This window comes from Staurois parvus, unplaced genomic scaffold (assembly GCF_062004578.1).
Source record: "Staurois parvus isolate SC_StPar_1 unplaced genomic scaffold, SC_StPar_1.0 ptg001901l, whole genome shotgun sequence".
In the NCBI taxonomy this organism is placed as follows: domain Eukaryota; kingdom Metazoa; phylum Chordata; class Amphibia; order Anura; family Ranidae; genus Staurois; species Staurois parvus.
This window is the reverse complement of record NW_028319697.1, coordinates 18,050-45,223: the sequence shown is the minus strand read 5'-3', so window position 1 is coordinate 45,223 and position 27,174 is coordinate 18,050. Positions and strand designations below refer to the sequence as shown.

Below are 27,174 nucleotides of genomic sequence, written 5' to 3'. Positions count from 1 at the left end.
CAATCGGTGTGTACTTTTTTTTTATTATGATTTAATAAGCCATCATGGCCACCAAATGGTTTTTTTTAATAAGCAGATCACCAAAAGGGGCGGGTTTTTAGTTTGAACAGCATATTTGATTTTTGGAAACACAACATATTGAAGGTCTAAAGTAGTCCTATTATATTGGAGTAAAACATTAAAAAAGGAAGCAATAAATGACAGAAGAAATGAACGAGCGCTGGATAAAAACCAAAGAGCAGCTAGCATGAAAGGCAAACCTCAAAAACCTCCGTAGCAAGTATATACATAAAACATGCAGCGCTAATAAAAACTAAAGATAAATGAAGCATAAAAATCATAAAAATCAACCAACAAACTCATAAAAACTCGGTCCTCTACATAGAGGGATACGTGACTAAATAGTAATGAGAATATAATGGAATAAAATGACGCTCAATGGCATGCAAACGTCCAGAATCAGCGTTATAAAGTGCACAGTGATAACGATGATAACTCTCAAGGCAGAGTAATGAAAACTGGTGACAATCTGTGACCGTGTTCCTTATCAGGTGATGAGTGTAGATTGCTCTAACCAGAAAGCGCAATTTAATGCGCGTTTGAGTAATTCATAACCAACTCCTGGTCATCCACATCTGGGAACTGGAACACAGTGGGGGTCATCTGGCCAGCGTCAGCTAGGCAGGTATCACACCATCAGGGTCTCCAGGTACCAGGGAAAAGCAATCTTCTCACCAGCAGGAGGAGCCAGTCTCACCATTAGTATAGCAGCCACCAGGTCATCAGGGTATGCCTTGAAGGGGGGGGGGCTCGGGAGTAACGAGCCAAACACAGACAATCCAGATAGTGTAGTACTTTATTAGAACAGCGGGGGTGTATAACACAGATAAGAACTCACATGCTGCAGCCTGAAAGCTGGCAGGGAAAAATCCAAGATGGCCGCCGGCCATCCACGTGGGCCGTGCGGAGTGACGTCACAGGGTGTAGGGCACCTCCCTAATGCGTTTCGTGCTGTGCACATTGAAAAAGGAAGCAGGTGAAGATTGTGGGTTTCAATAATGTTTTGCGTCAGTATTTTCCCTCAAGATTCACAAGACTTTCACATAAGATTCACATATTATTTTAACTGTATTCAACTGAATATTGGTGAAAGGTTTGTAAATCTGTGTGAAAACAAAAAAGACCTCTTAACTACTTAAGGACTGGCTGTCCATACTACTGGTATGTTGCTGCCTACTTCCAGGTATAGGGTGCGTGCATGCACATGCTTTTATAAGAAACAAAGAGATCTGTTAGTAAAAGAGGCACACTATACACATTGTTAAGCACATATTTAACCACTAGAGCATCCCGGAAGTGAGCCCCTTCCCAGCCAGTGCCATTATTACAGTGACAGTGTATAGTATTATCCATGTTCCATGTGAGTAGTCTCATTCAAGTCAATTGTGATGCAGCAGATGCACAGATACAGTTACTGGTCTAAATGACACATCTGTGCAGGTGCATGGATATCACATTGGGAACAGCGAATGTGTCTGTGTAGCTACTGCATCCCATTTGACTTGAATGGGACTAGTCACATGGGGATGCATGGAACAACTGTTCATCCCTGTGCGGGAAAACACGGCCATCGCTCAGGTCATGGATGTATATGCCTTGTGTGAACAAAGCCTTATAATGACAATAGGACTGTTGTGGCGGTGATCAGGGACACTGTGACAGGTGTGGTGGTGACTGGGGACACTAGTGACTGGTGTGGTAGTGACTGGGAAGGCTGGTGTAGTAGTGACTGGGGACTCTGATGACTGGTGTAGTAGTGACTGGGGACTCTGATAACTGGTGTGGTGGTGACTGAGGACATTGGTGACTGGTGTGGTAGTGACTGGGAAGACTGGGGACTGGTGTAGTAGTGACTGGAGACATTGGTGACTGGTGTGGTGGTGACTGGGGACACTGGTGACTGGTGTGGTAGTGACTGGGAAGACTGGGGACTGGTGTAGTAGTGACTGGAGACATTGGTGACTGGTGTGGTGGTGACTGGGGACATTGGTGACTGGTGTGGTGGTGACTGGGGACATTGGTGACTGGTGTGGTGGTGACTGGGGACATTGGTGACTGGTGTGGTAATGACTGGGGAGACTGGTATAGTAGTAACTGGGAACTCTGGTGACTGGTGTGGTAGTGACTGGGGACTCTGGTGACTGGTGTGGTAGTGACTGGGGACACTGGTGACTGGTGTGGTAGTGACTGGGGATGCCGGTGACTGGTGTGGTAGTGACTGGGGACTCCTGTGACTGGTGTGCTGGTGACTGGGGATACTGGTGACTGGTGTGGTAGTGACTGGGGATACTGGTGACTGGTGTGGTGGTGACTGGGAATATTGGTGACTGGTGTGCTGGTGACTGGGGATACTGGTGACTGGTGTGGTGTTGACTGGGGACTCTGGTGACTGGTGTGGTGGTGACTGGGAATATTGGTGACTGGTGTGGTGGTGACTGGGGACACTGGTGACTGGTGTGGTGGTGACTGGGGACACTGGTGACTGGTGTGGTGGTGACTGGGGACATTGGTGACAGGTGTGGTGGTGACTGGGGACATTGGTGACAGGTGTGGTGGTGACTGGGGACATTGGTGGCTGGTGTGGTGGTGACTGGGGACACTGGTGACTGGTGTGGTGGTGACTGGGGACATTGGTGACAGGTGTGGTGGTGACTGGGGACATTGGTGGCTGGTGTGGTGGTGACTGGGGACACTGGTGACTGGTGTGGTGGTGACTGGGGACACTGGTGACTGGTGTGGTGGTGACTGGGGACACTGGTGACTGGTGTGGTGGTAACTGGGGATACTGGTGACTGGTGTGGTGGTGACTGGGGACACTGGTGACAGGTGTGGTGGTGACTGGGGACACTGGTGACTGGTGTGGTGGTAACTGGGGATACTGGTGACTGGTGTGGTGGTGACTGGGGACACTGGTGACTGGTGTGGTGGTGACTGGGGACATTGGTGACAGGTGTGGTGGTGACTGGGGACATTGGTGACAGGTGTGGTGGTGACTGGGGACACTGGTGACTGGTGTGGTGGTGACTGGGGACATTGGTGACAGGTGTGGTGGTGACTGGGGACATTGGTGGCTGGTGTGGTGGTGACTGGGGACACTGGTGACTTGTTGCACTGGTCTGTTGATATTGCACTGCTGTGGCGGTAAATTGAGACAATGAGACATTTGTCATACAGTGCAGCCAGCCATCATACATGATCACACACTGTCACCAAAACAGTGCAGTATCACTATGGTGACATTGTACTGCTATGGCCATTGACCAGAGATACTGACTGCTGGACTGGCATAGTAAGGATTAATTTTCCTCTGACAGATGATGGCTGTAAAGTTTAAATTCTCTGGAAATGACATTTCACTGCCAGCTTTTTAAAAAAATCAGTGCACAGATCTCTCCAAAGGTCCCCAAAATACATGGCAGGCCTTTGAAGGGGTCTGGGGGGCTTTTCTTTTTTTAAACAAGCCGGCAATGAAATGTAATTTGCCGGCAAATTGAAACCCTTTCTTGTAAATGTCGGTGCTGCTGCAGAACTTTCTGTATGTCACAGAGATGTAGATGTGCTCATTCACAGGCAGGATTAGAGCACTCCCAGGCATGTTATTTAACTCCTTGAAGCTGACCACAAACAAATTAGTGGCCTCACAGAACTGGGTATTTTTTCATGGGGATGGCAGGAACAGTCCACCGCTGGATGTGGGGGAACATGGTTTTCCGGATGATCAGGGGACAAGGTAAGTACAGCTTATCCCCGAGCCCCTAGACAAAATGAGCACTTAACCCATGCAGTACAGGCACAGCCCCACTACATGGGAAAATAACAATTTCACTGGAGCTCTGCTCTACCTACTCTTCTAGGTTATAGTTAATGGTTGTGATCTGTGTATTGGAGAGACCAGGGAAATAGTATTCATTATGTAGCCAGTTTTAGGTAGTAGCCAAGATTTGAGCTGCTCTCCAAGACTTAGACTGGGAGGGAATCTTGTCATCGATGAACATAACACAGAAATGGGAGTTCTTCAAAAAGACTGTATGTGACCACACTGCAAAATATATTCCCATGGGCAACAAGTATAAAAGGCTAAAAATCAAACCTATGTGGCTTATGGCCAAAGTTAAAAAAACTATAGATAATAAGAAAAGAGCTTTTATTAAATATAAAAATGAAGGAACGCGATCATCGTTTAAATGTTACAAAGAATATAACACAATATGCAAAAAGGAAATAAAGTCCGCAAAAATTGAAAACGGACGAGAGATTGCAAAAGATAGCAGGACCAGCCGCAAAAAATAGTAAAGAGGTCCGGTCCGAGCATGTAGGCCCTTTACAGAATACCTTTACAGACTGGGGACAAAGAGAAGGCAAATTTATTTAATACCTTCTTCAGCTCTGTGTATACAAAGGAGCATGGGGGGGCTCTTGTCCACAATGGGCGAGGTACTGACACAGCTCCAGATGATCCACATTAGCTCACAATTGATATAATCCAGACATATTTAGACAAAATAAAGGTGAATAAAGCACCTGGGCTGGATGGCATATACCCACAGGTCTTTAACCTCCTTGGCGGTATTCCCGAGTGTAGCTCTGGGTAACATTTCAGTACCAAAAGCGGTAACCCCGAGCTACACTCGGGAATACCATGCGGCACTGCTCCGGCATGTGTTCTTCACTTACCTTACCCTGCGCTCCCACGATGTGTCCCCTGCAGCGTCCCCGGCCATCTCCTCCGGCCGATGCCGGCATCCGGCTTCTGTGTCCTGTCCCTGTGACGTCGGGACGTACGGGCGCCGCCGCCGCCGGCGGCGGCGGGAAATTTAAAAATTTTAAAAAATGGCATTTTTTTTTTTTACATTTTACATAGTAAAACATTGCTGTCTCAACCAATTTCACATACATATTGTCCCGAGTGCTTTGTCCGGCGCCCCGCCTGCATTTTGTCTGTTCTTTCTGCCTGGAAACTGAGAAATGTCCATGGCGTCCAAAAAGTGTCCCTTTAGGTCAAAAGCGGTTTAGATCAGCTAGAGAACAGCGATAGTAAATCAGAACCACTTGCAGAATTGAGTGATAATGATTTGTGGGGGAAATTCGTCATCAGACACTGAAAACGATTTTGCGACTGAGCTCAGCGATGTGCGAACTTGGCGCTCTATTTCACATTTCAGTGTTTTTGGTTTGATTATATTATTGAATAAAATTTTTTATTATTTTTATATTATTTTTATGATTATTTATTAAATTATAATTTATGATTTTGTGTTTCAAATTTTATCATACCCGGGATGTTTACTAGACTCTTGTTCGGACAGATTTCAGTGAGTTTTTCCTAAAAATTACAGCCTACAATAAAAAAAATACATATTTCCATGCAAAAAAATGGTACCGCTTTCAGCACCAAAAATCTGAAATAATCATACCGCCAGGGAGGTTAAAGAAGGTGAGCAAAACCTTGGACAGAGGCGTGGTGGTGGACTTGGTATAATTGGACAGAGGGGTGGTGGTGGATGTGGTATACTTGGACAGAGGGGTGGCGGTGGACGTGGTATACTTGAACAGAGGGGTGGCGGTGGATGTGGTGTACTTGGATTTTGCAAAAGTGTTTGACACAGTTCCCCACACACAGCTAATGTGTGAGGTAAAGTCTACAGGCTTTGGTAAAATCTGTATGTAAATGGCTAGAAAACTGGCTAAAAGATTGTATTCAGAGCGTAGTGGTTAATTATTCAGTCTCTGTATGGTGTAAGGTTGTCAGTGATGTGCCCCAAGGTTCAGTGTTATTAGTGGAGTACCCCAGGGTCCAGTGTTGGGACCCTTACTTTTTAATATATTTTATAAACAATATAGGGTCTGAGATTAAAAATCCCATTTCAGTATTTGCAGATGACACCAAGCTGTGCTGTGGAATAACGTCCTTACAGGATGTCTCCAATTTACAAGCCGACCTCAATGCTCTGTGTAATTGGGGGACTATGGGGCCAATGAGGTTTAATGTTGATAAATGTAAGGTTCTGCACTTGGGGGCTAAGAATATGAATGCATCATACATACTAGGGGGGGTACAACTGGGGGAATCAATGGTGGAGAAGGATCTGGGGGGGTCAATGGTGGAGAAGGATCTGGGAGTTCTGGTAGATCACAAGCTTCATAATGGCATGCAATGCCAAGTGACGGTTTCTAAAGCAAGCAAAATCCTCTCTTGTATTAAAAGAGGTATAGACTCCAGAGAGAGATATCATGTCCCCGGGTACAAACCATTAGTAATACCTCATCTGGAATATGCAGTTCAATTTTGGGCTTCAATTCACAAAAATAACATTGAGGAAATGGAGAAAGAAGGGCAACCAAATTGATAAGCGGCATAGAGGAGATCAGCTATGAGGAAAGATTAGAGGGACTGAATTTATTCTCTCTTGAGAAGAGGAGATTGAGGGGAGTATTATCTCCATGTATAATACATAAGGGGGGATATGATCCCCATGTATAATACATAAGGGGGATATGATCACCATGTATAATACATAAGGGGGGATATGATCTCCATGTATAATACATAAGGGGGGATATGATCACCATGTATAATACATAAGGGGGGGATATGATCTCAATGTATAATACATAAGGGGGGATATGATCTCCATGTATAATACATAAGGGAGATATGATCTCCATGTATAATACATAAGGGGGATATGATCTCCATGTATAATACATAAGGGGGGATATGATCTCCATGTATAATACATAAGGGGGGATATGATCTCCATGTATAATACATAAGGGGGGATGTGATCTCCATGTATAATACATAAAGGGGATATGATCTCCATGTATAATACATAAGGGGGGATATGATCTCTATGTATAATACATAAGGGGGGATATGATCTCCATGTATAATACATAAGGGGGGGATATGATCTCCATGTATAATACCTAAGGGGGATATGATCTCCATGTATAATACATAAGAGGGGATATGATCTCCATGTATAATACCTAAGGGGGATATGATCTCCATGTATAATACATAAGGGGGGATGTGATCAATGTGTATAATACATCAGTGGCTCATATAGTGAACTCGGTGTAGAGTTATTCCCCCTGAGGTCATCACAGAGGACAAGGGGGCGCTCTTTATGTCTGGAGGAAAATACATTTAATCTCCAAACATGGAAAGGTTTCTTCACAGTAAGAGCTGTGAGAATGTGAAATAGACTCCCTCAAGAGTGGGTTCTGGCCAGCTCACTGGATTGCTTTAAAAAAGTCCAGGATTCTTTCTTGGATACACAGAATATAACTGGCTATAATATTTATAGGGAAAGTTGATGCAGAGAATATCCAATTGCCACTCAGGGGATCAGGAAGGAATTTTTTTCCCATTCAGAAGCAAATTGGATCGTGCTTTGCTGGGTTTTTTTGCCTTCCTCTGGATCGACTGTGGGTGTAGCATTATAACTTTTTTTTTAATGGTTGGACTGGATGGACTTATGTCCTTTTTCAGCCAGACTAACTATGTAACTATCTAGCAGGCTATCTAAACAGATTCGTCCATCCATAAAAGCCAGGCAAATAGAGGAATCCCCTGCACCAGAACATTTTATACTGACAGTGGGACTCTGTTCTGTCAGAATACACTGATCAGTGGCTGCATCTGTTTGGCTACAGCCACTGACTGAATACAAGTTTTCCGGCTTACCAGTTAGATCGACTTCTGTCAAACAGGGAAGGCCACACACAGATCAATGTTCAGCAAAAAGCTGAGTACAGGTTTATTGAAATGTAGCCTGTTCAGCAAGGACTGGTTGAATTTTGATATGCATATATGGCAGAGGATAGATAGATGGCAACCTGGTTTCATTTGGACATACTGTATGAATGAATCACCGCTACAAGAAGCAATGAGAGAATTATAAAAGTTGTAAGGCATGGGGCTTCCATTCAGCCTCCTCGTCCTCCTTCCTCCTCCTAGAATTTTAGAGATGTACAGTTCTTGCCTCTTTTTGACCATTACCCATGACTCTTAACTGGGTAGGAGTTAATGCCCAAGTCCTACTCAAGTTCCCCTCAGAAAAGAAATAAGTTGCTCCACACTCATAAGGTGGATCTCACTTGTCTCCAAGAGACCCATCTTTTGTCCTCCAGAATCTCCCATGACACTCAAAAATATGGCAGATGCTCAAGGCATCTATATATAACTACAGGGTTTCCCTCAAGGAACTAAGGGCATTATTTGCACTTGCTACTCCTTACACAAGGCAAATATAGTTTCTAAGTCATCTACTGTCTACACTCACTGGCCCTTTTTTAAGTAGACCTTGCTAGTACTGGATTGGACCCCCTTTTGCCTTCAGAACTGCCTTAATTCTTCATGGCATAGATTCAACAAGGTGTTAGAAAGATTCCTCAGAGATTTTGGTCCATATTGACATGAGTTATGGTTGTCTTTCTATCATCTCGAACCAGGCTGCCCATTCTCTTCTGACCTCTGACATAAACAAGGCATTTTCATCCACACAACTGCCACTCACTGAATATTTTCTCCTTTTTGGACCACTCTCTGTAAACCCTAGAGATGGCTGTGTGTGAAAATCCCAGTAGATCAGCAGTTTTTGAAATACTCAGACCAGCCTGTCTGGCACCAACAACCATGCCACACTCAAAGTCACTTAAATCCCCATTCTCCCCATTCAGATGCTCAGTTTGAACTTCAGCAAGTCATCTTCACCACATCTAGATGTCTAAATGCATTGAGTTGCTGCCATGTGATTGGCCAATTAGCAATTTGTGTTACCGAGCAATTGAACAGGTGTACCTAATAATATTTTACAAGCTCATTAGAAACACTTTAAAAGTGTTGTTCTCATTCCACAACTACAACCTTCTCTACCTTACTGAGCTCACACTTCCTTATAAATGCCTGGAAGGAATTTCATCCTATCTGCAAACTACACCAATTACTCACATCCCTAATCTAGTCATTCTGGGATTGGCTATGTTTTTGTCATTGTCTATTTCTCCAAGAATTTACTTTGTTTTCTATTCATACAGCTCCATGGTTGGATCTTGGTGAGCTGTAAATGGATACTGCACAAACCCCATTCTTCTCCTGGGTTCTTGAACAATTCCTTTCTCTTGTTTTCTTATATCCTAAAGGACTTCAGGAGCAAGTGACCTATTTTAAACTCATTGAATATTATATACAATCCCACAAAATGCTCTGGGAGACATGCAAAGTGGTTATTAGGGACAATATTATTCAACAAGCTTCTTGTTGGATGTGACAGACCCAACCAGGACATAGGGGTTAGCCTTCTACCCACTGATTATGGCCCATAGATAGAGCAGCGTTCATCACATTATTGTCCATCATTGGTGAACAATCTGTTCTTATCTGATCTGACCCTGGTTGGGTCTTTCACAGTAAAAAAAAGAGTGGTTCACACAGCATGTCTTGAAAAGGAGCAAAATGCTGCCTTTCAGCTCTTTAAATGCTCCCCCTAACCCATAATATAAAATTGGTAAAATATTTCTGCAGAGATCTAAGTCACTGCCTCGCCAATATGGCAGAACACCACCTGTAATGAATATGCCAAATATTTTACACTTATGGCAGCAAAATTGGTACCATGTTGGCCAACATATTATGATCCCTATTTTTTGCTGACAATACACAGGGTTTCTACTTTTCCACAGTTTCAGCAGCTTCGGAAATCTCATAACATTCTCAAAGAAGACGTCACCTCTGCAATATCTCCATCTGGACCGAGGATTCAGTTAATAACTGTGGTGTGTCCTTATACCATTTTCTTATCAGTCATCTTTGACCAGAGACCATGGATGGTATATTAGCAGGCATGGGCTTGCTGATATAAGCATATCCTATCACGTTGTGCCTTTGTACACACAGACCCCTGACTGGCTCAGCAGATCTGCCCCATGTTCTCTTCCCAAATGAGTGCAAAGCAGCCAGGCACACGGCAGCACCAACAGTCTCACAATTCAAAGAACAAACAAGGAATATATTTTTGAGATTTAAAGTGGTTCTAAAGGTTCAAGGTTTTGTACCTTCATGTATTCTATGCAGGCCCCCCCCAATCCTTACCTGAGCCCCCTCCCCAATCCAGGTTCACGTTCACAACACCCTCTTCTGTCTGAGAACTCTTCCTCCTCATTGGCTGAGACAGAAGCGGAGCCCATTGGCTCCCACTGCAGTTAATCATGGCCAGTGAATCACTGAGGAGAGAGTGGGGGACGTGGGGCAAGCGACTGCTCTATGTGTCTTATAGACACATAGAGTAGTGGGTTAGGACAAGCACGCAGTGTTGCCCCCGGGGCAAGTGGTTTTTTCTGAGAGCACTGCTTGAGGGGGAGGAACCAGGATTGGTGGTGGGGACCCAAAAAGAAGAGGACCGGGGCTGCTCTGTGCAAAACCACTGCACATGTTTGCTATTTTAAGAAAAACAATGAAGCTTTAGTGTCACTTTAATGCTTGTGTGTTTATTGCTCATGAGATTAGTGCATCATGTGTACTTGAATGCCTCCTGTGAGCCTCCAACTCTGATCCTCAGTGAACCCCCTTTGAGTGGACTCCAGCTTCTCTCAGAAAGTAGCCCCCACCTCAGCTTTCCCTGAGCTGGGACCTCAATTAACTCCTGCAGCTATGCTGCCCAGAAGGGCAGCAGCCTTTCAGGCTGGGTCTTCTCCTCTTGGACAAGAACCCTGCTGTTCCAGGCCCCAAATTATTTATGCACTCCGCAGCCACCTACTGGCCATTTTGTCCCTCAGGGATTGGCTGAGACCACATGAATATTCAGGCCCAGGGTCTGCCTCTTCCAGTCCACCACAGTCTACAACCCACTAGAAGGCATGGAGAAGTAGTTGAGCCTCCAGCCAGCAAGATCAAGAATAGACAAAAATAATCACACACAGCTCCAATGATTAGAGGAGAAAAATAAAAAGTGGGGGTTGTGTCCTATGAAGATGATGGAAAAAATTATGCTGTGCTACAAAATAACTAGAGAAACCCAACCCTGTGCGCAGGAAGAATATTTATTGTTGTATGTCCTATAAAGATGTTGCTTAAAAATGGTTGGCATTCTAGTAATTATCTACCATTTTTTAGGCCAAACTGCTATGTAACTAAATGGCATTAGACTGTTTTTATAGGTTTGCATAAAATAGCATAATATACCATCACAAGAATCTGTGTGTGAATTATATTTTTGTTTGTTTATTTTCTTGTTTTACTTTTTTCTCCATAAAACACATTCCATAGGAGGAAGATCCTTTTTAATTGTAATTAGCCCCCTGAGATGTGACATCATTTGTAGCTCTATTACAATTCCCTGTGGCTCTATAATGAGATATCATAAACTATAAAATATGACAAATGATCTTCATGCTAAGCGACAGCTGACACCAAGACTCACTTCCATGATTATTTGTGTGTTTACATTTTGTGCCAAGGAGTTGGGAAGTCTGTAGATGAACCAGAGCTAGGCACAGCAAGTGGCCTAACATCATCACCAGCATGGTATGTGCATAACCGGCATTTCCTTACAAAGTTGGGCTGATTTTAAGAGGACCGAGACAGAAATGTACTTTTTTTTTTTTTCAATAAAGATTACTTTTTTTTTTAATTATTCTTTATGCCTGTTTAAAGGTTTTTTTTTGGCACAGAAGGTTTTACAACTTTACATTGTATTATGTAGGCATTGCTTCTGACCATTTATAGCTTATGTATAATAAACAGTTTAATTCCTCAACTTTGGAGAATGAATAGAACAATGCAATAAATATTTTTAAGTCCCATTAAATGATTGCATGTCGAGAGCTGTCAGTTTTAAAGTACTAAACACAGTCAAAATGTAGAGCCATTTATTACAGACTGCTGTTATTATGCAAAACTGCAAGCTTGTAGCACAGAAGGATCCAATATATAGAGCCATTTATCCAAATGTTCACCCAGAGCCTCTGGTTCATAGACAATATACATCCTAAATATCAAACCATTTATCTAACTGTCCATCCAGAGCCTCTGGTTTATAGACCGGATACATCCTAAATATAGAGTCATTTATCCAACTGTCCATCCAGAGCCTCTGGTTTATAGACCGGATACATCCTAAATATAGAGTCATTTATCCAACTGTCCATCCAGAGCCTCTGGTTTATAGACCAGATACATCCTAAATATAGAACCATTTATCCAACTGTCCATCCAGAACCTCTGGTTTATAGACCAGATACATCCTAAATATAGAACCATTTATCCAACTGTCCATCCAGTTCCTCTGGTTCATAGACCAGATACATCGTAAATATAGAACCATTTATCCAACTGTCCATCCAGTGCCTCTGGTTTATAGACCGGATACATCCTAAATATAGAACCATTTATCCAACTGTCCATCCAGAGCCTCTGGTTTATAAACCAGATGCATCCTAAATATAAAACCAATTATCCAACTATTTTTTCTGAACATCTGGTTGATAGAACTGATACATCCTAAATATTAAGCCATTAATCCAACAGTTTTATAGCTCAGATACAAAATGTAATAATCTTGTATAATATTGGTTTTAAATTGTTATCTCTTTTTAGTGACAGGTAGACCATGGATTTTATTGTATTAGGCTTTGGAAATGATGAGATAGTAAAAGCAGACAGATAGACCACTTGGTTTTTTCCTGTGAGCACCCTATTATGTTTCTATCTTACCTTGTCCATTCAGAGAAATGTAGTAGGCCTTCGTGTTCATTCACTTGCTGGAGCCCCTAGAAAATATTTGAATGATGGAGCGCTGAGAAAAAGGCCATTGTAAGAATTTGGTTGTCATGGTTAAGAATGTATACAGATTTGGGGGACATTCCCAAGGTACAGAACTTAGGGACAGAACTACATAGTGAGAAATCAGAGGAAGTCACATATGTACCTGTACAAAGATGTAATTCATGGGGTTCTAGGATGTCCTTGGGGCAGTGGAGCAGTATGGGTAAGGAAGCTAAGTACAGGTTCATCTTAAAACCACTATCTCGTGTTTATCCTTAGCCTTAAAAACTGAAAAAGCAGTGTATAAAGGGAGAAATTGATTCATATCCAAATCCATGAACAAATATAGTAATATATTGCAACTTGAGAGTCCTTAGATGTGGTGTCAGTATTAGTTTTCTATTTTTGAGGGCTTTCCCCTTTTATTTTCCCCTGGTAATCATGCCAGTAACATTTCCTGTCCTAGACCTTCCTCCTAATTAGGACTACTAAAATGTTCCTCACTCTTCATGTCCATTACATAGTGATGGGGGAATTGTAGTGCACAGAAGGCAGCTTTAACCTCCCTGGCGGTATGATTATTTCAGATTTTTGGTGCTGAAAGCGGTACCATTTTTTTGCATGGAAATATGTATTTTTTTTATTGTAGGCTGTAATTTTTAGGAAAAACTCACTGAAATCTGTCCGAACAAGAGTCTAGTAAACATCCCGGGTATGATAAAATTTGAAACACAAAATCATAAATTATAATTTAACCTCCCTGACGGTATTCCCGAGTGTAGCTCGGGGTAACATTTCAGTACCAAAAGCGGTAACCCCGAGCTACACTCGGGCTTACCCTGAGGCACTGCTCCGGCATGTGTTCTTCACTTACCTTACCCTGCGCTCCCACGATGTGTCCCCTGCAGCGTCCCCGGCCATCTCCTCCGGCCGATGCCGGCATCCGGCTTCTGTGTCCTGTCCCTGTGACGTCGGGACGTACGGGCGCCGCCGCCGCCGCCGCCGGCGGGAAATTTAAAAATTTTAAAAAATGTCATTTTTTTTTTTTTACATTTTACACAGTAAAACATTGCTGTTTCAACCTATTTCACATACATATTGTCCCGAGTGCTTTGTCCTGCGCCCTGCCTGCATGTTGTCTGTTCTTTCTGTCTGGAAACTGAGAAACGTCCATGGCGTCCAAAAAGTGTCCCTTTAGGTCAAAAGCGGTTTAGATCAGCTAGAGAACAGCGATAGTAAATCAGAACCACTTGCAGAATTGAGTGATAATGATTCGTGGGGGAAATTCGTCATCAGAAACTGAAAACGATTTTGTGACTGAGCTCAGCAATGTGCGAACTTGGCGCTCTATTTCACATTTCAGTGTTTTTGGTTTGATTACATTATTGAATTAAATTTTTTATTATTTTTATATTATTTTTATGATTATTTATTAAATTATAATTTATGATTTTGTGTTTCAAATTTTATCATACCCGGGATGTTTACTAGACTCTTGTTCGGACAGATTTCAGTGTGTTTTTCCTAAAAATTACAGCCTACAATAAAAAAAATACATATTTCCATGCAAAAAAATGGTACCGCTTTCAGCACCAAAAATCTGAAATAATCATACCGCCAGGGAGGTTAATAAATAATCATAAAAATAATATAAAAATAATAAAAAATTTAATTCAATAATATAATCAAACCAAAAACACTGAAATGTGAAATAGAGCGCCAAGTTCGCACATTGCTGAGCTCAGTCGCAAAATCGTTTTCAGTGTCTGATGACGAATTTCCCCCACGAATCATTATCACTCAATTCTGCAAGTGGTTCTGATTTACTATCGCTGTTCTCTAGCTGATCTAAACCGCTTTTGACCTAAAGGGACACTTTTTGGACGCCATGGACATTTCTCAGTTTCCAGGCAGAAAGAACAGACAAAATGCAGGCAGGGCGTAGGACAAAGCACTAGGGACAATATGTATGTGAAATTGGTTGAGACAGCAATGTTTTACTAGGTAAAATGTAAAAAAAAAAAAATGACATTTTTTAAAATTTTTAAATTTCCCGCCGCCGGCGGCTGCGGCGCCCGTACGTCCCGACGTCACAGGGACAGGACACAGAAGCCGGATGCCGGCATCGGCCGGAGGAGATGGCCGGGGACGCTGCAGGGGACACATCGTGGGAGAGCAGGGTAAGGTAAGTGAAGAACACTTGCCGGAGCAGTGCCTCAGGGTAAGCCCGAGTGTAGCTCGGGGTTACCGCTTTTGGTACTGAAATGTTACCCCGAGCTACACTCGGGAATACCGCCAGGGAGGTTAAATGAAGATAAACTTGTCTGAGACTTCAATCTTGTTCAGAGGAAACAATTGCATTTCTGACTCAATCAATAGATATTCTTCTGTATTTGATGAAAATGTACTTAGCTCTAAAAAAGGAAACTTATGTAGTTATTACAGACGAGAATTGGTAAGCTGCAATTTATTACATTTTTGTTCTTGGGTCTATGTAGCCCTTAATTATATCTCTGTAGAGTATTAAAAAGATGAAGGCACCACATACTGTAGTTGAATACATCCAGTAGAGGGTTTTATTCGACATGTTACAAGAATGGAAAGCTAGCATGTTTCAGGAACCCCAACTGCTCATTCATGGGAATGAGAAATGAGATGAGTTTCTAGTTTCTCAGCCCTGACAAAAGGCCCCAACACATTGGCTGTTGTAGAGCTCTTATCTTTTCAATAGACATGTGAAATTTGTTTCATTATGAATCAAAATTCGGATGACATTTTCATTATTTGGAGATTCAGATGTATCTGAATTTCTGATCAAAATAGTAATGAACTTCAATGAATCCAAAATAAATGATAACTAAACGAATTAATCAAATTCAGATTTGAAAATGAATTTGAATTTGTATTTGAAAATCAATCTGAATTTGAAATGGACACAGTGCAATAAATACAGTAAGGTATAAAAGTGAAATAAGATGATGAATCTAACTTAGGCTGCTGAATTGAATAGAATATTATAGAATATAAAGGAATATAATAGAAAAACAGAAAACAGAAAAGAGTAGAATAGAAAATTCTAGAATAGAAGACAATAGAAAACATAGAATAGAAAAGAATAGAATAGAATAAATATAGCAGTCTTCTGAAATCCAAATTTCAAAATTGATTTGAAAATAATGAATATACAAACAAATTCCAGAAACAAATAATTCTCACATAATAAATATAAAGGAACAAAATTCTTAACTTAACAAACAAATCTGATACAAAGCATATTTTTCTGTCCTGAGCATCTCTGCTTTCCAATACTCAACAGACCTCTCCAGGAACCCTTGGTGATATCCCTTTTGAGGGAGAGTTGCCACCAGGGGCGGACTGACCATTTGGAAACTCGGGCACTGCCCGAGGGCCCGGGGTCAGTAGGGGGCCCCATGATCCCCTATTTTTTTTTTGGGTTTGGGCAAGGACACAGGGGCCCCATGATCCCCTATTGCCCGGGGGCCCCATGAGTTGTCAGTCCGACCCTGGTTGCCACCAAAATGTTTCAGATTTTGGAACATTGATTCTCATGGACTCTGGAGTCCAGCACTCCTACAATTAACATCTTAAATTTATATCAGAAGAACAATAAAAGAATGAGGGTTTAAGATGAGTGGAAGATGTGAGAGAACATTTGGTAAAATAATTATGACTGACCTAATGTGGTAAACACAACAAAGTCTTTCACTTCCCTTTCCTTCACTTTCTTCCTGTAACAACCTTTTGTCTGTCATTATTACCTGATGCTTAATATTTATTTTGCATTCTGTCCTCTATATAATGTTTACTATTTGTATTATTTTCCCCCAGGCCACATGTGGTCAGAATAAAACAACGGTGACAGAGATGTTTCTTGTGGGCTTCGGGAATCTCCAACACATAAATAATTGTATTTTTGTTTTGTTCCTCATTACTTATCTGGCCACAGTAACAGGGAACATGTTAATCATAACCTTGATATCTACAAGTACAAATCTCCAGTCCCCCATGTACTTTTTTCTTAGCAACCTATCTGCCTGTGAAGTGTTTATGACCACCACGATCACACCTAACATGCTGTACATTGTATGGTGGAATGGAGGTTTCATATCACTCTATGGTTGTATCATCCAATTCTACTTGGCATCCTCATCCGGTAGTGCAGAATGTCTTCTCTTAACCGTTATGGCGTATGACAGGCATTTGGCCATTTGCAACCCTCTGAGATACTCTTCCATCATGAACAACAACACTTGCAACCATCTAGCAGCTTGGGCATGGGTGGTTGGCTTTACAGTCTTGGCCATGTTGATAATTACGATCTTCCACCTACAGTTTTGTGGTTCAAACACTATTGACCATTTCTATTGTGATCTAGCTCCACTTCTGCAGCTTTCTTCATCAGACACATATCTGGTGGATATGGAAGAAATGTTCATGGTCATTTTTCTAGGCATTGTCACATTTGTCTTGATCATAGTCAGCTATATCTCCATATTTCATACCATTCTGAAAATGTCCTCACGATCTGGAAGACGAAAAACCTTCTCCACATGTAGTTCACATCTGGCTTCTGTTTGTATTTACTTTGGATCAATATGTATTACCTATATGATTCCTTCTCAGCCAAAGAAGAAGATAAACAAGTTTACCTCGCTGTTGTACACTGTTGCAATTCCTCTTTTAAATCCAATTATTTATAGTTTAAGGAATCGGGAAATGATAGATTCTTTCAAGCATTATTTTAAACTTATTTATAAAAGTTAATAATCGGTGTGTATTTTTTTTTAATATGATTTAATAAGCCATCATGGCCTCCAAATGGTTTGTTTTAATAAGCAGATCACCAAAAGGGGCGGGTTTTTAGTTTGAACAGCATATTTGGTTATTGGAAACACAAAATATTGGAGGTCTAAAGTAGTCCTATTAGATTGGAGTAAACATGAAAAAGGAAACAGGTGAAGATTGTGGGTTTCAATAATTTTTTGCGTCAGTATTTTCCCTCAAGATTCACAAGACTTTCACATAAGATTCACTTATTATTTTAACTGTATTCAACTGAATATGGGTGAAAGGTTTGTAAATCTGTATGAAAACAAAAAAACCTCTTAACTACTTAAGGACTGCCTGTCCATACTACTGGTATGTTGCTGCCTGCCTCCAGGTATCGGGTGCGTGCATACACATGCTTTTATAAGAAACAAAGAGATCTGTTAGTAAAAGAGGCACACATTTACATATTGTCAGGCACATATTTAACCCCTTGAGCAGGGGCAGACTGAAAACTCATGGGGCCCCCGGGCAATAGGGGATCATGGGGCCCCTGTGTCCTTGCCCAAACTCAAAAAAAGCCTATGAAAAAGGTACCAGGGCATCTCATGTGGGAAGGGGCTAATTTCCGGGATGCTCAAGGGCAGGGGCAGACTGACCATTTGGAAACTCTGGCACTGCCCGAGGGCCCGGCGTCAGTAGGGGGCACCATGAGATGCCCCTGGTACCTTTTTCATAGGTTTTTTTGAGTTTGGGCAAGGACACAGAGGACCCATGATCCCCTATTGCCCGGGGGCACCATGAGTTGTCAGTCCGCCCCTGAGTGACAGTGTATAGTATTATCACTGATCATTGTATTAGTATCACTGGTGATGGATTAGTCAGTCCCCCCTCAGCATCAGTTAATTTCAGATTGCCCACCGCCCATCGCAGTCCCATTATAAGTCATTGATTACTGCCATTAATAGTATTTTTTAAAAATCCAATATATATTTACCAAAGTGTGTAGACACTATATCTTTCATGCAAACCAATTAATATACACTTATTGGGATTTTATTTTACCAAAGATATATAGCAAAATACATTTTGGCCCAAATTTATGAAGAAATTTGATTTTTAATTTTTTTTTTATTGGATATGTTTTGTAGCAGAAAGTTAAAAAAAATGTTTCAAAGTGTATAGCCAAAACTGTTTATTTTTTGCTCTGGATAGATCATGGAATGGTTAGCACCACCCCTGGTTTATATCTTACCATCTACACTCACCAGTCTCTTTATTAGGTACATCCATTCAATTGCTTGGTAACACAAGTTGCCAATCAGCCATTCACATGGCAGCAACTCAATGCATTTAGGCATCTAGATGTGGTGAAGATGACTTGCTGAAGTTCAAACAGAGCATTAGAATGGGGAAGTTGGTGGCAGACAGGCTGGTCTACTGGGATTTTCACGCACAACCATCTCTAGGATTTACAGAGAATGTTCTGAAAAAGAGAAAACATCCAGGGAAACATAGAAACATAGGAAATTGACAGCAGAAAAAGACTGAGTGGTCCAACGAGTCTGTCCATTTTTGTGTGTGTTTTTTGGGGGTTTTTTTTAGGGGGGGTTGGGGTTTTTGAGAGTGTAGGTCTATGCTTGTCTCAAGCATGTTTGAAGCTATTTACTGTTGACTGGCTCACTACCTCTGTTGCAGTTGTCTGAAGGGGATGGCTTGGACTGGTGTCTTGCAGGAACATAATCAGTTGTATGGGCAGTCGGCAGGCAGTGAAATGGTCAGCAAACAAGTAAAGGATTGGTCCAGGCAGTAGGAGAAAACATGGATACAAATGTGGATCATTCTTCGGAGAGCACAGGGCATGTCCTTAGGCCTTGTTTACATGAGGCATGTGCTTCTGTGCCCCATGCGATAGCCAAGTTTACCTGCACGGGGATGCAAAGTTGTTCCATGTGGGTAGTCTCATTCAAGTCAATTGGAACACAGCAGATGCACAGATACAGTCACTGGCCTAAATGACACATCTGTGCAGGTGCATGGATATCACATTGGGAACAGCGAATGTGTCTGTGTAGCTACTGCATCCCATTTGACTTGAATGAGACTAGTCACATGGGAATGCATGGAACAACTGTTCAGGTCATGGATGCATATGCCTTGTGTGAACAAAGTCTAATAATGACAATGGGACTAGTGCAATGTCACCGCAGTGACATTTTTTTTTACACACTGTCACCAAAACAGTGCAGTGTCGCTATGGTGTGGTGGTGACTGGGGAACCTGGTGACTGGCCAGGTGCAAATGCAGGAACGTGGGTGCAGTAGAAGGTAGGTATGGCGGCAACCAGGATGCAGACCGGGAACGGACACAGGTAACCAGGATACAGGCCAGGTGCAGATACAGGTATGTATATGCAGCAGTGTCAGACAAGCCGGGTCAGGATCATTTGAGTGAATCAGGTACAAGGGAGCAGGCAAGCGGATAGTCAGGGATAAGCTGGGGTCTGTGCAGGTGGAGTACTTTCTTAGTCAGGGTCAGATCAGATACAGGCAACAGAATCAGGTTATGGAGTGTAGAACATTATAGACCGCCGCGTCCAGAAGAGATCCGACCCATGGCTGCATGGGGGAGAGATCCCTGACAGTGCCCCCTCTCTAAGGGCAGCCTCCGGATGCCCAACTGGGCCATCTTCTCTGGATACCTGTACTTAAATGCCACGATTAAATCCTTAGCGTGGATGTTAGATTCCGTGTCCCATGAATTGTCTTCAAGTCCATAACCTCTCCATTTAATTAAATATTGGAGCAGGTTAATTCTTTTCCTACAGTCAACAATTGTTTCTACCTCATATTCCTCTTCGCTGTCGATGATCACTGGTTCAGGTGGCCCCAATTCTCGACCTGGAAAGGGGTTAGAGATTGAAGTTTTGAGCAATGATACGTGAAATACGGGGTGAACCCTTAGTGATCCTGGTAAAGTAATCTTGTATGCCACATCATTAATCCTCCTTTTTATTGAAAAAGGTTCCACGAATTTGAGGCCTAACTTCTTTGAGGCACAGGTTAACCTTAGATTAGCTGTTGACAACCATACCTCTTCGCCAGGTTCCAGGACCAGGTCCCCCTTCCTTTTTCTGTCAAAGAATTTCTTGTTGTCTAACTGAGCCTTTGATATTGTCTCCTGTAGCATCTTATTGTTCTGCTGAAGGAATTCAAAGGTATCTTAGACCGCTGGGATTGATGGTTCAGGCACTAGATTGGATAGGAATGCAGGATGAAATCCATAGTTAGAGAAGAAGGGAGGAGACTGTTTTGTGGCCGAGTGCTTTGAATTATTATGCGCAAACTCGGCCAAGGGAAAGCACTTTGGAAAAAGATGTGAAACAGCGAATTTATTGCTTCGAAGGTCTGGTTGGTTCTTTCTGTTTGGCCGTTGGTCTGAGCGTGATAAGCGGAAGAGAGTGAGAGTTCCACCTTCAACTTCTCGCAAAGAGCTATCCAGAACTTCGAGGTGAATTGTACCCCTCGATCCAATACGATGTTCCCTGGGACGCCATGGAGACACACCACCTCTCTTATAAAGATTTGGGCTGTTTCTGTTGCAGACGGCACTCCCTTCATGGCAATAAAGTGGGCCATCTTAGAAAAATGATCCACTATGACAAAAATAGCTGAACATCCTTCTGATGGTGGCAGTTCTACAACGAAGTCCATTGATATCATTCTGTATGGACAGTCAGGGACTAGTCGGGGCCTCAATAATCCCCAGGTCTTGCTTCTGTTACCCTTGTTACGTGTGGGGCAGGAATTTACAAAAGCCTTGCAGTCCTTCTCCCACTCAGGCCACCAGAACAGGCGCTGCACTAGGTCTAAGGTCTTGTGGATCCCAAAATGTCCTGCCAGCGTATGGTCATGACTAGAGATGAGCGAATCAAACATGGCGAAGTGGAATTCGTTTCGAAGATAAGGAAAAATTTGATTCGCGCCGAATCCGAAAATTAGCAAACTTCAGATACAGGAATTGAATTTTCCCAAAAATGGCGGCGACATGTGTGGCGACGGAGCGGGGATCTCTGGGAAGGCGCGCAGACAAGGCGCGCTGACCCATAATGCATTCATTCATGACATGTGATCACATTAGCCAATCAGCAGCCAGCCAGCCAGCACTGTGTAATGGTGGAGCTATAAATCGCGGCCATCTTAGAATTCTCCATTAGCCTCCGGTCATTCAAGAGAGACAGACCTGTCTGTATTAGGGACAGAGTTAGGGCCACAGAGACTTTAGGGCCACAGAATCGTTACTCAGGGACACAGAATCGTTACTCAGGGACACAGAATCGTTACTCAGGGACACAGAATTGTTACTCAGGGACACAGAATCGTTACTCAGGGACAGACACAGAATTGTTACTCAGGGACACAGAATTGTTACTCAGGGACACAGAATCGTTACTCAGGGACACAGAATCGTTACTCAGGGACACAGAATCGTTACTCAGGGACACAGACTTGTTACTCAGGGACACAGAATTGTTACTGAGGGACACAGAATCGTTACTCAGGGACACAGAATTGTTACTCAGGGACACAGAATTGTTACTCAGGGACACAGAATCGTTACTCAGGGACACAGAATCGTTACTCAGGGACACAGAATTGTTACTCGGGGACACAGAATTGTTACTCAGGGACACAGAATCGTTACTGAGGGACACAGAATTATTACTCAGGGACACAGAATTGTTACTCAGGGACACAGAATTGTTACTCAGGGACACAGAATTGTTACTGAGGGACACAGAATCGTTACTGAGGGACACAGAATCGTTACTCAGGGACACAGAATCGTTACTCAGGGACACAGAATTGTTACTCAGGGACACAGAAATGTTACTCAGGGACACAGAATCGTTACTCAGGGACACAGAATCGTTACTCAGGGACACAGAATTGTTACTCGGGGACACAGAATTGTTACTCAGGGACACAGAATCGTTACTGAGGGACACAGAATTATTACTCAGGGACACAGAATTGTTACTCAGGGACACAGAATCGTTACTCAGGGACACAGAATTGTTACTGAGGGACACAGAATCGTTACTGAGGGACACAGAATCGTTACTCAGGGACACAGAATTGTTACTCAGGGACACAGAATCGTTACTCAGGGACACAGAATCGTTACTCAGGGACACAGAATTGTTACTCGGGGACACAGAATTGTTACTCAGGGACACAGAATCGTTACTGAGGGACACAGAATTATTACTCAGGGACACAGAATTGTTACTCAGGGACACAGAATTGTTACTCAGGGACACAGAATTGTTACTGAGGGACACAGAATCGTTACTGAGGGACACAGAATCGTTACTCAGGGACACAGAATCGTTACTCAGGGACACAGAATCGTTACTCAGGGACACAGAAATGTTACTCAGGGACACAGAATCGTTACTCAGGGACACAGAATCGTTACTCAGGGACACAGAATTGTTACTCGGGGACACAGAATTGTTACTCAGGGACACAGAATCGTTACTGAGGGACACAGAATTATTACTCAGGGACACAGAATCGTTACTCAGGGACACAGAATTGTTACTCAGGGACACAGAATTGTTACTGAGGGACACAGAATCGTTACTGAGGGACACAGAATCGTTACTCAGGGACACAGAATCGTTACTCAGGGACACAGAATTGTTACTCAGGGACACAGAAATGTTACTCAGGGACACAGAATCGTTACTCAGGGACACAGAATCGTTACTCAGGGACACAGAATTGTTACTCAGGGACACAGAATTGTTACTCAGGGACACAGAATCGTTACTGAGGGACACAGAATTGTTACTCGGGGACACAGAATCGTTACTCAGGGACACAGAATCGTTACTCGGGGACACAGAATTGTTACTCAGGGACACAGAATCGTTACTCAGGGACAAAGAATCGTTACTCGGGGACACAGAATTGTTACTCAGGGACACAGAATCGTTACTCGGGGACACAGAATTGTTACTCAGGGACACAGAATCGTTACTTTCTGTTTCACAACCACTATTGAATTAAAGAGTATGTCAGACAACACTCAGAGGAGTGGCAGAGGAGGCAATGTTTCAGGAGCGAGCAGACGTGGCAGCAGAGGAAGGGGTCGAGGCAGCACTAGTCGCAGCCAGAGGCCAGTGCTCCCGGTGTCATCCAGCGGTCGTGTCTCCACCGACAACCCTGCCGTCATCGATTGGTTGACTCGGTCGTCTTCCTCTTCCCAGGTCACCTCTGACACCTACAGCCAACGGTCGGTGGGTACGTCAGACACAACCGTTAGTTGGCATGGCCCGGGAGCAAGCCCACTGAAATCACGTGTCCTCTACCTGCCCCTGTCCTTTGGTATCCCTCACCAACGCAGAATTCTTACTCAGGGACAGACACAGAATTGTTACTCAGGGACACAGAATTGTTACTGGGGGACACAGAATTGTTACTGAAGGCCACAGAATTGTTACTCAGGGACACAGAATTGTTACTGAGGGACACAGAATTGTTACTGAGGGACACAGAATTGTTACTGAGGGACACAGAATTGTTACTCAGGGACAGACACAGAATTGTTACTGAGGGCCACAGAACTGTTACTTAGAGCCACAGAACTGTTACTTAGGGCCACAGAAACGTTACTCAGGGACACAGAATTGTTACTCAGGGACACAGAATCGTTTAATTAAAGAGTATGTCAGACAACATGCAGAGGAGTGGCAGAGGAGGCAATGTTTTAGGAGCGAGCAGACGTGGCAGCAGAGGAAGGGGTCGAGGCAGCACTATTCGCAGCCAGAGGCTAGTGCTCCCGGTGTCATCCAGTACAGTGAGGAAGAGCTAACAGAGGGCAGTCAGGAACGGGGGGAGACATCCGCCTCTTCAGCAGCCAGGCGAAGAAGTAGTGGCGAGGAGAGTGGCTCGGTAGCCGGTGTAGAGACAGGTCTGTCTCCTGACCCACACGCAGCCGAGGGGGCTAGTAGTGAGGCGGAGACCCTAATTGATGATGATGAGGCTGATCGCACTTGGCAGCCTCGTCGTCATCAGGCTATTGCTTCCGCATCATCAGGAGAAGAGGGTGCCAGCTTGCCAGCGAGCAAAACAGTCGGTGGGTTGCCCAGGAGGCAGCAGGGTCGCAGCAGTGTCAGTGGAGGCAAACGGCCACGGAGTAGAGCACCAGCTCCACTGCAGCCTACCACCACGGCCAGTAGTGGTGCCGGTGTGCACGGAGGAAGTAGATGTAAGCCAGTGAGGAGTAGCGGGGGCAAAGTTTCCTACTCGGCGGTGTGGCAATTTTTCGTCAAGCCGCCCGAGGAAGTAAACGTAGCCGTATGTCGACTATGTGGCCAGAAAGTCAAGCGTGGCCAGGGGGCCCATGTTGGGACTACAGCGTTGCGTCAGCATATGCAGCGTCGCCATTCGGTGGCCTGGGAAAACCGTGATAAAGATACGGCGGTTCTGCCTGCCCCAGCCCCCACTCCATCACCTGCTCCGTTACTTGCTCCGTCACCCGACGTCAATCGCCCTCTATCAGCCAGTCAAGGCTCCAACACCTCTGCTGAGGGGAGTTGTCGCTCGTTGGCATCTTCCGCTCGTTCAGATGCTCCTTCTCCTGCTACTCCTCTTCACGGATTCCGTCAGCAGTCTTTCTTGGAATCCGTTTCCAAGAGACAACAGTTTGCGAGCACGCACCCGACGGTGCAGAAGCTGAACGTCCTCCTGTCCAAGTTGCTGGTGCTGCAGTCCCTCCCTTTCCAAGTGGTGGACTCAGCACCTTTCCGAGAAATGATGGCTTGTGCCGAGCCGCGGTGGAGAGTGCCAAGCCGGCATTTCTTCACCAAAAAGGCAGTGCCAGCCCTGCATTCACATGTAGAAGAGATGGTGGGCCAGTCTTTGAGCATGTCGGTCTCTGCCAAAGTGCACGGCAGCGCCGACGTGTGGAGCTGTAACTACGGTCAGGGACAGTACATGTCATTTATGGCCCACTGGGTGAACGTGGTGCCGGCACAGCCGCACCAGCAACTTGGACAGGTCACGCCGCTTTTGCCTCCACATTTGCACGTCCTTGGTCCAGCAAAGATGTCCGCCTCTACCACCTCTTCTTCCGCCGTGTCCTCAGCCGCCACCCCCGTGCCAAGTCCCATTACCCGACCGGCATATCACATGTGCAGGGCGCAACGGTGTCACGCTGTGCTGCACCTGGTATGCCTTGGCGAACGTAGTCACACAGGGGAGGAACTTCTGAGTGTAATGAACAGAGAAATCGACAGATGGCTGTCTCCGCGCAAACTGAAAATCAGAACCATGTTGACCGACAACGGAAAGAACATGGTGTCTGCTCTGCGTCAAGGAAGGTTGTGCCATGCGCCATGCATGGCTCACATGTTCAATCTGGTTGTCAAGCGGTTCCTAAAATCCACCATCCCACTGCAAGACATCCTTAAAATGTCACGTAAACTTTGCATGCATTTCAGCCATTCCTACACCGCAAAGCACACCCTCCTTGAGCTGCAGCGGCAGAACGGAATTCCACAGCATTGCCTGATCTGCGACGTTGAAACAAGGTGGAATTCAACCCTACATATGTTAGACCGCCTTTACGAACAGCGAAAGGCCATCACCGATTTCCTGATGTTACAAGCGGATAAAGGTACTCCCCTGTGTAACTTAGATGTCAGCCATTGGCAGCTCATGCGTGACACTTGCCGCTTGCTCAGGCCCTTTGAGGAGGCCACGCTATTCGTGAGTCGGCAGGACTATGGGATGAACGACGTCATTCCTCTGTTGCACGTCCTGGAACAAATGCTGTTAACAATGGCTGGTCAGGGTGCGGTAGACGTGGCGCACAGATCTCAACGCCACATGACCCCTGTGGGGGCAGGACAGGAAGAAGAGGAGGAGGTAGAGGAGGACATTGGTGCTCAGGAATTATTGAGTGAAATGGGTGGTTTTTACACTCAGCGGACAGGAGTGGAGGAGCAGGAGCATCTGGTAGAGGAGGAGGAGGAGGAGACAGAGGACCCAGACGCACCGTGGCAGTATGCTGTGGAGATGGAGGCAGGGAGTCCCTCGCATTCCTTGGCACAAATGGCCCATAGCATGCTCGCTTGCTTGCGTAGCGACAGCCGAATAATAACCATCAGACAGAGGGATGACTTTTGGCTGTCCACCTTGTTGGACCCTCGCTACTGTTCAAAAATGGTGGCCTTTTTCACACCTGCTGAGAGGGAGGCCAAAATAAAGTACTATAAAAACCACCTATGTAGTCAGTTGGTCTCTGCCTTTCTGCGCCATCCTCAGACACTGTGGGCCCTGTGCGCTCGTGTTCCGCTGCCATGGCAGCAGGGGAGGGGTGGGGTGGTAGGAGCAGTGGCAGCTCCACCAGCAGCGGCTGCCTCAGTCTGCAGTCGATGATGAGTAGCTTTCTTCACCAGCGCAGTGAGGAAACTACTAACCAGCCGCAGCAGCAGCAGCATCAGGTGGACCTGGAGCAGGACCTCAAACAACAGGCTCGGGCCT

The 27,174-nt window shown here is 44.2% G+C and overlaps 1 protein-coding gene across 1 annotated transcript; it reads left to right on the top strand.

The window, feature by feature from the left end:
* The first annotated feature begins 3,653 nt into the window (after window positions 1–3,653).
* On the top strand, window positions 3,654–17,614 carry LOC149433846 (olfactory receptor 10AG1-like). The gene is made up of 3 exons (XM_089664364.1): window positions 3,654–3,790; window positions 9,732–9,897; window positions 16,679–17,614. Exons 1-3 carry the CDS (start codon window positions 3,654–3,656, stop codon window positions 17,612–17,614), a joined length of 1,239 nt encoding a protein of 412 aa, XP_089520490.1.
* The last annotated feature ends 9,560 nt before the right edge of the window (window positions 17,615–27,174 follow it).

Coding starts and splice junctions, on each gene's coding strand:
- LOC149433846 (XM_089664364.1), top strand. CDS start 3,654: ATGTTATTTAACTCCTTGAAGCTGACCACAAACAAATTAGTGGCCTCA. Junction 3,791..9,731: donor CCGGATGATCAGGGGACAAG/GTAAGTACAGCT, acceptor GACAATACACAG/GGTTTCTACTTTTCCACAGT. Junction 9,898..16,678: donor TTGACCAGAGACCATGGATG/GTATATTAGCAG, acceptor ATTTTCCCCCAG/GCCACATGTGGTCAGAATAA.